General features: G+C 56.3%; 1 protein-coding gene across 1 annotated transcript; it reads right to left on the bottom strand.

Moving 5' to 3' along the window:
- Nucleotides 1-2,734: 2,734 nt before the first annotated feature.
- On the bottom strand, nt 2,735-8,218 carry HLX (H2.0 like homeobox). The gene is made up of 4 exons (XM_052653864.1): nt 7,157-8,218; nt 6,176-6,355; nt 5,254-5,438; nt 2,735-3,437 (listed from the first exon to the last, which is right to left on the bottom strand). Exons 1-4 carry the CDS (start codon nt 7,746-7,748, stop codon nt 2,928-2,930), a joined length of 1,467 nt encoding a protein of 488 aa, XP_052509824.1. The 5' UTR covers nt 7,749-8,218; the 3' UTR covers nt 2,735-2,927.
- Between the last annotated feature and the right edge of the window lie 761 nt (nt 8,219-8,979).

Here is an 8,979-nt window from a genome sequence, read left to right as displayed (position 1 = left end):
CTCACGCCACGCCCCAGCCCGGAGGATCTCGGCAGGCCTCGGGTCCGCGAACTTTGCGCGCTCTTCCTTCTCTTCCATGCCTGAGAAATCTCGGTCTTAGTTCAACAATTTCTAGCCGCCCTATCCACTCTTGTTAGCATCGAGCGCCACCGGGAAAATCCCCGTATCCCGGGCCAAGCGAGCAGTCCCAGGATGAGGCGGCCTGGCCCAAAATGCGGGTTTTCCATCCAGCCACTCGGCCCGCCTAGAGAGACCCTCCGAAAGGGCAGCTTTTCTTTAAAACGAAAAGCTTCTTCTCAACTTCTTCTCCCGGGCTTATGATACTCCCTTCTTGATGAAAATATGGAAGAACTCCGCGGCCCAGAGTACGGATCCGCCAGATTTTCATGTGCAAAATACTCAGGAATGAGAGGTGGGGGTGGTTGCGGAGGGGGCGCCTCCTATGACACTCTCCCCCACTCCCCGCCCCGCCCCAAGAGCATCCCGACTCCCACTGCTGGCTCATTTTCTTCCCAGCCCCCCAGCTCCATCATGCCTTCTAGTCTGGCAGGGACCTGGCCAGAATGACGAATTCTACCTGAAATCACACCACTGCAGTCCCTGGGCGATGTTTTCCTTCCGTTTCAAAAGCTGGCGATGCAGGCGGAGAAACGCGGCGCGGGTTTGGGAGCCTGCAGCATCCCGCCGGCCTCAGGAGGGGCGGGGCGGCTGCGGTGTGCAGAAAGCACCACCCCCGCCTCAGCTCGCCTTCCCAGCCAGAACTGCATTTAAGTGCCTCAAAATTCAACGTTCCTGGGACGTCCCGGGTTCAGTATTTCGGGAATAGGAAGAAATGAATCTGGCTACTGACGGCAAAATAGAGGCACAGAGACAATCCTACAGTTCAGTCAGCAGAGCCTGTGCCTGAAGGTGTGAAGCAATCAACCTAGCTCAGGGTTGGGACTCACAGTAAGTGGTGAGACTGCCGTCACCCCCCGAAACAAGTGGCCCATTTAGGGATAACAGCTGGATGATGTCCCCATTTACCTTGAGGTCCCTTCCAGGGCACCCTACCTTTCTCTTATCTTTCCTAGGCCAGACCACCCCAGCGGTTCCCTCTCCCCACTGTGAACATTCCTCCAGGAACTCAGCTCCACGCTCCACTGGGGGTACTGAGTGGCTGACTGAGGCAAGGAATGGTCAGCCTTGCATCCCTGGGCTGCACTCTGGGACTTGTCCAGGCAACCAGCCGAGCCAGGCCAAAGGGAGCTAAATCTGGGGGCTCCACTGTGTCCTGGGCCCAGAAGTCTAGAACAGAAGTCTTTGTGCTCAAGCAAATGGGTCAAAATGGGGAGGCAGCTAAGCCAGACCAGGGAGCCTCTTGGAGCTCCAACCAGGGCTGGGTCTAGGGGCATCCTAGGTTCACTGCCCTCAGCATCTCTTCAGGGGCAACATTCTCCCTCCCAATGGACCCCATGGGATAACTGGCTTCCTGTGATGGATGGTGGGTCTGTAAGAGGGCTATGCCCTCGTCCCAGCTCAGTGTCAAACAGACCGGGGTGATCAGGTTTTGTCCACAAGGCCTATTTGTTCTAAACTGTCCTGAAATAACATTTTATCAACTCCAGACATTTCGTAGTTTCGAGGGAAAGGGGTGTGGCTGTCTTGGAGAGAGATTTGACTCTTCAAGGTTTCAAAAAAAAGAGAGGAAAAAATTGAATGGCCCATCCCAGAAGCAACGTGGAGGCAAAAATAAATTTGCTATATTCCATTTACAGTATGAGGGGAAAACTGCCTTTCATCCCACCTCAGCTTGGTGATGGTCGCCTGCAGTGACCCATCTATTGGAAGATCCTGTGTGTGGGTGTGGGTGTGTGTGTATGTGCGCACATGCTGATGGGGGAGGTACAGATGGTGTGCAGTGTTTCAGGCCCTTCACTGACCAAATGTGAGCCAGAAGGTCCAAGTTCTGGTTTGGGCTCCTCAATCTGGGACAGGGAAGTGACCTTGAACAAACCACCATTCTGCCATGCAATACTTTGGCAGCTTTAAAATCATCACAGGCTCAGTCTTCCAGCCCTAACCACTGGCGGATAGTGTGTGGTCCTTTTCTCTGGACACTGCGAACCTGCCCAGTCCCCCTACTCCATCCACAAGCAAGGGGTGGGTTTGCCCTGGAATTGCCTCTCTAGACTCCAGTACCAGCGCTGGAGAGGTTAACCTTGTCCCCCACTACCCTCTTCTCCACCAACCCTGCTTACACTCTGCTTACAGCTGCTGTGGAAAGCTGGTGCACACACTGCTGGTGAAGCCGTCTGCGGGACAGGCCTGAGTCTGTGGCCGACAGGGCTCCCAGGTCAGACTCTGGTGCATGGATCGCTGGATCATGGCAGCTGTCGTGGGCTATGGACTGATGGAACCTTGGCTCCAGGGTTGCAGTATGCTCCCCCCAAGCTCTAGTCCCCCACCTCCAGCGGCTGCACCCCGCAGTGCCTGGGGCTAAAGTCCAGGTCGGAGATCCCAGACCCTAAGGACCGCCTCGCCCCAGCAAGCCAAGTGGCCTTTACAAACCAGAGTAAACATTTTATTTACAAGTTTGTGGTATCCTAAGTGCATCACGTCTTTGCACCGTGACCCCTAGTGCGGGGAAAACTGTTTAGTCCAACACCTCACAGTGTGAGCTGCTTGTATCCGGGCAGGAGTGTTCGTCTGGCGCTGGGAGCTTGGCGGTGGCGGTTGGGGGTGGGCCGGGGGGGGGGGGGGGGGCACTCTAACTCCCCTCGGCTCTGTGCCGGGTGGGCTGCACCGGACCAGGGCGGCGATGCGCGAAATTCCGCCGCTGCGTCTGGAACCCCGGGGCCCCGCCGCCACTGGAGAGTAGGCACAGAATCCAGGCCACACTGGAAGGCTGGGGGTCTGCACGCAGGGCTTCTCCAATCTCGTCCAGTCTAGAGGCCGCCGAGGGGCGCTGGGACGGGCTCGGGGCTTTTGGGGGCGCTGCTGAGGGCGGGCTGGGGTGCGGGGAGCAGCTCTGAGGCGCCGCCGCTGCTGTGACTGCCGGAGCTCCCGGCGCTGGTGGTGCTGCCGCTACTCAGGCCGCCGAAGTTGAAGCCGCCGCCGCCGCCGCCGCCGCCGCCACTGCCTCCACTGCCTCCGCTGCTGGCGGCCAGGAGGGCGCCTGCCGCTGAGGCCTTGATGACCGTCGTTTGGTGCAGAGACCGCTCGGCCCCTTCAGTCCGCTCCGTGTCGCTGGGGGCCATGTCCAGTGACTCGGGGTCGCTGCTCTCGCTCTCCGCCTCGCCCTCGGAGCGGCTAGGGCTCTGCTCCTCCGGCTCGCCGTCAGCGGCCGGGGCTCCGCCCGACGGCTTCTCGCCCGCCTCCTTGTCTTTGTCCTTCTGGGCCTGAGCCTCCTTGGAGTGCCGCCACTTCATCCGCCGGTTCTGGAACCACACTTTCACCTGCGCCGCGCCGCGCCGCGCCGCACCGGGAGACAAAAAGGGACATGGAGATGAGAGGCAGGCTCGCTCCAATCCGACTCTCGCGCATCCCAGACCCTCTCCCAAAGGCGGGAAAGCATCACTGATAGTCCCCAGCACCTCTACCACAGGCCAGGTACTGGGTTAGGAGCAGGGACCCAGAGGCAGCCGAGGGAAACCACGGGGACCACCAGGGATCTTGGCTTAGGGCTGTTTCTCAAAATGTGGCCCTCCGACCTGTAGCCTGAAGTCACCTGGATGCTTGTTGGAAAAGCAAGTCCTTGCACCTTGCCCTCAAACTAGGGGCATCAATACTCTAAGTCGATGCTTCTTAACCCCCTGTGAGCCAGGACCACCCCCTGCCACGAATCTGATTAATCTATGGACCCCTGGCACAGAAAAATGCACATATACCCAAGATTTTGCACACAATTTCAAGGGTTTGGTGGCCCACTGTTAAGAATCCTTGCTAAGTCTGCGATCCTCTACCGCCATTACAGAAGGCAAGTCAGTACAAAAGTATTTCTTTTTAAGGAGGAACCCTGAGAAACAAGGGGAAGGGGATTCAAAGAGTTAATCCTAGTGGCATGGGAGCACCAATGGACCTTCAGTAAAAGAGCATTTTCTTGGTGTGTGTGTACTCAGAGACTGATAAGGACCCTGCCCCTGCCTGAGATAAACTAATCCTTCTGAGGGCTCAGAAAACTCTGGCATTAAACCTGTGCAACGTGGAGGAAGGGGGTAGGGATGGTTCGGAGAATCTATATAAATATATAATCCCCTGGGGGACCCAATGCTTTCACACAAGTCCCAGCTTCCCTTTTAAAAATAACATCCACAGCTGGTGGAAAACGGCTGGGCTCCTCCAGTGTGTGTGCTGGGGAAGGGAGTTGTGTAATGAAGGACAGAAGGAGGGGGTGGGCTAAGGGAGCTGTGAAAAAATGCCTTTGGCTTCTGCCCTGTTCAGAATATTCAGCACCCAGGAAGCAAGGGCTACTGCTGTGAGGTAAGGAAGAACTGTGACTCTTTATTTTCAAAACTTAAAAAATAAAAATCCAGGTCTTGAACTTGAGAAAAGGAAAAAATTGAATTCAGGCACAATAGATTTGCTATTTGAAAATTTTTCTTAAAAAACAAACCAAACAAACAAACGAACAAAAAAACTCAAGCAGGCAGAACCTGGTGTAATGCTCTTGGGCGCTCTAAGAAAATCTTTTTTTTTCTTTCTCTTCCTCACTGGCCCCCTCCCATCAGGCCATTAGAAAATGGGACTGACTGTGGCCGCTCCAAGTGGACTTCTCACCCTACTGGGGCTAAGTAATTCCGTTTGAAATGATGTTTTCACTTCCTCACAACTGGGGATTTCACAATCCAGCAGTAGCAGAAGGAGGAGGAGGGAGGATAAGAGGAGGGGAAAAAACAACAACAATCTCTTGACGTTGGATTTTTATCTCTTCTGAAACTGCCCCCTACAGCCAACTGCGCCACACTGGAGTACATAGTTATTATCTCCGGAGGCCTATTTGCTTTCTCAGCAACAGGCTTTCCCTTGTTGGCCAAAGTAAACATGCGGCAGCTTGTGACATATATCTTTAGGGTGGGCTATTCTTTCTGCCCTTCTCCCCCTACCCTCTTCCTCTCTCCCTCTCAAGTTGAGAAGTCCACGAAGCCTCGTGAAATTCAAGATTTAGTGTTTCCACCGCAAAAGGAGAGTCAGGCCGGGCGGAGGGGTCTTGAGGCTAGGCCGGGAGCTGCTGCCCCACCAAAGGGCTGTGCGGCGGGGCCGGAGCGGGCTTACCTGCGCATCCGTGAGACCCAGCATCGCGGCCAGCTGCTTTCGGTCCGGCTTGGTCACGTACTTCTGAATCTCAAACCTTTTCTCCAGACCTTTTCTCTGCAGGTTAGAGAAGACTGCCCGAGACCACGAGCGCTTTCTCTTGTACGTCTGAGGCATGGTGTCCTTCGTGAGCACGGCGTAGGGACCTGCGAGCAGAGGGGAGCCGGAACAGGAGAGAGACAGAAGGGCCCAGTTAGTGCTCTGTCGCGGCCTGCGCGCCTGGGGCTCACACGATGCTTGAAATTGTTTTGCCTCAACAGTCGGCTCTGAAAGCCCTTTCACGCAGGCACGGAATGGCCTCTCTAAAGAGGAAACTTAGGGCTCATAAGACCATAGGCGGAAGGCCTAACGGGAGTGTGGAGTGGACAAGCCCGGGGCTTCGTCGGTTAATTCCAAAGGAAAGACATAAACCGAATGCGTGACCATCAGTCATTCTCAGAGTGGGCGAAAATAACCCTTGGGCCTAAAGGATCCAAAGATGACAGCCTCGATTCTCTACTCGTGTGTGTCTGTGCACTCGCATCCGTGCCCAGGTGCGCAAAAGTGTTTGAGGTCATTCCAAAATGTGTGTATGTTAACAAGCAACACCACTTGCTGCACTTTGAAACCACCCTCTAGGGAGAAATGACTAGGGAAAGCCCTTTCCCCATCACCCCACCTGCCCCCCACACACTTTCTTGACTCCCCAAGCTCCCCCATCCCCCAGGCTACAAAAGACTGAGCTAGCTTCCTGGGAAATCTGTCGCTTTCTCTCCGGACGCGGTAGCCTCCCGAGTCAACTCCGTCAACTCCAGGATTCCTAAACCGCAGCGTGCACGTGAAACTCCAGGAGGTGTGGGCGTCGACCTAAGCGTGAGGCGGGCGCTTGGGAGGGTTTCCGTACCTGGAAATGTGTCTTGAAACTGATGTTGAACTGAATTTCTCGGGTTCGAACTTAAGGGACTCAGGATGGCAGAGGCCTCATTAATGGGATCTAGAGACGCGAAGAACTGGCCGGCGGAGGGCTGCAGGCCGGAAAGATGCACCCCCGCGGGCCGCCCGCCGGTGAGCAGCGACGTGAGATCTGGGGACAAGGGAAAAGAAGGGGTGTTATCCCTCCACAGACCCACACTCACACTCTCTGGAATTTGCTTCTCTCTGCCCCCCAACACCCCCTCCATTCCGCTTTCCTGGAGCGAAGTCGTGAGAGACCTCTGTCTCCAGTCCTCGAGACGCCTCTCTCCGTACACTGGCCAAAGGGCAGGGCACGAAATGTTCCTGTGTGTGCCCTGTAGGTCCACATCCATGCGTGTAACTAGGGAGGGCTTTTGGCAAAGAGGCCTAAACAAGACACCTTCAGGTGTCTTCCAAGAATTCCATAGAACTAAACCGTCCCCCCTCAAAGAAGCCCTCTGCTCTCTCCTCTTGGGAGTTCAGTCAGTATTGTTCATCTACAGTTCTTGGGTGGAATTGCACCAGAAATCAGACCAAAGGAAGCAAAACTGTTCCCCAAAAGGGCTTTTCCTCTCCAATAATGTAGTTCTCTCTCCAGATATGTGATTAAAGAGACACACATATGATAATCCTTTGAGCAAATATTTACTCCAACAATTTTTATCAATATTGATTCTGTGACTGTGTTTTTAAAGCATCCCTGGGTTCTTCGTGGTTTTTATTTTTTATTTTTTTTTTTAAAAAAAACGTAGAGCAAGTGAGTTTCAAACCTAATGCTTCACAGTCTCCTTACAATTCATTTCCTTTTCCCTCATTCTACCAACTTGTTCTTAATCCTAAAAACACTCAAAGGCATCCCAAACGGCCCCAGGGATCCGCGAGTGCGTCAGTTCCCTGATCAGAGGCCTGCAGCCTCTCTCCCAAGACCTACCTCTCAGTGTGTTGCCTTCCTTGACTTTGGGGTCAAATTCTGCAGACAAAATGCGGTCAATTCCAAACTTGAGGTCCTTGCTGGAGGGGGCCGGGGCGGAGCCGCTATGGTGGGGGTTAGGGACCACCCGCGACCCAGAGGCCGGGGGCTGCAAGGCGCCAGCCCGGGGTGGAGGCGGAGGCTGTTGCTGCTGCGGTTGTTGCTGCTGCTGTTGTTGCTGTGGGTGATGGTGGTGGTAGGCGGCTGAGAGCGGGGACAGTCGCTGAGGGAAGCCAGCAGGGACTTCGGAGGGCGCCACCACCGGGGTGGGTCGAAGCGGGGATCTGGCGGCAGCTTGGAAAGAGGCGTGCGGGTGAGTCGATCCCAAGTGCGCGGTGAGGGCAGCAGCCGAGGCCCCCGCCAGACCCTCCGGGGTCGCCCCGGGCTCCCCAACACCCGCGTGCAGGATGTCCGCGATGCAGAAGGAGGGTTTCTTGACGGCAGCGGGGTCCAGAGGGAAGGAGCAGCCGCCAGGGCCGGCAGAGGAGCAATAGGCGGCCGACCACAGGCTGAAGTTGGACGCGTAGAAGGGAGCCAGCCCGGCGGCGAACATTCTGGCGGGGTGCGCCGAGAGGCCGCCGCGGCCTGGCTCGGCCGGGTAGATGGGTGGGTGCGCGGGGAGAGGAACGCTAAATCCGGGGGAAGGCAGCAGCCCCTCCGGGGACGCTCCGCTTACTCGTCTCCGTCCGAACTGCAAACAGGCCAGGGAGCCCTAGCGCCACGGAGGGAGGAGGCGAGGGCCGGATCCCGGCCGGCCGGCCACAGCCTCTGCCCCTGGCCTCACTTTAAAGGCGGCGCGGCGCCCGCGCTCCCCGCGGGCTGGAAGGCGAACCAGGGGCGCTGGAGCGGCTAGGCGGGCGGGGGCCGCGACTGCACGAACGCCAGGGAAGCCGGGGAGACGGGAATCGGGCACCGAAAGAAACACCCAAACAGCTAAGCCTTAAGAGCTAAATTTAAAACAACAACAATAATAATCCGTTAGTTTGAAAAAAAAAAAAATAAGAGAGGGGGGAAAAAAAAACTCCTCTCTAAAAACTCCCAAAGTTTTGGCAGGAGCTTTCGAGTCAGACCCGGGGTAGGACCTCGATCCGAGCGCTCATTGGCCACGCTGGCAACCAATGGGGAGTGGGAAACGGAGGGGAACTGGGAAAGGGGGCGTGTCTCGTCCTCTCGGCCACGCCCCGGCCACGCCAAACTGTTTGCTGCTGCCGCGTGGGCTGAGCTGCGTTAGGCGCGCACTCTGCAAAGAGCAGGGGGCCGAACTGCTGCTCCAGGGAGTCCTAACCTCCCACTAACTTCTACGGCTCCGAATCAGCACCTGGCGCGGAAAGTTGGCCACAGCGCTCCTGGAGCGCTCTCTCAAGGAAACTGGTGCTCCTGCCTATTTTCGAGGGTACAAAGCCGGCCTGCTAGAACTCTGACGGAGCCCAAGGTTCCCTCCTCTCTTTACTTCTCTCGGCCCGATTTTTCTCCAGTCGGCCTCTATCCCCGAGAGTAGGTGTCCTCTACCAAGCTCAGTCTTTCGTAGGTCCCGGCCCACACGCGGCCCTGCCCTGGGCTATCGCGCGCGAGTGCAGAGGCACTGAGCACCCCCTTCCCCCGCCCCCCGCAAATGAGCACGTCGTCTGCTTCCCGGCCGCGGAGATCCTCAGGGAAGAGAGGAGGGACGCTCGCAAATGAGCTTTATTCTGAGCTGTCACACACTGACAACTTGAACGAGTAACTTTTCAAACAAAATAAAACCGATGTCTCCGAACGCCTCCCTTGGAAGCAGCCAAACCTTC

Source organism: Budorcas taxicolor, chromosome 16, assembly GCF_023091745.1.
Source record: "Budorcas taxicolor isolate Tak-1 chromosome 16, Takin1.1, whole genome shotgun sequence".
Taxonomy (NCBI): domain Eukaryota; kingdom Metazoa; phylum Chordata; class Mammalia; order Artiodactyla; family Bovidae; genus Budorcas; species Budorcas taxicolor.
Note: the sequence above shows the minus strand (reverse complement) of the source record. Positions and strands in the feature narration are given on the sequence as shown.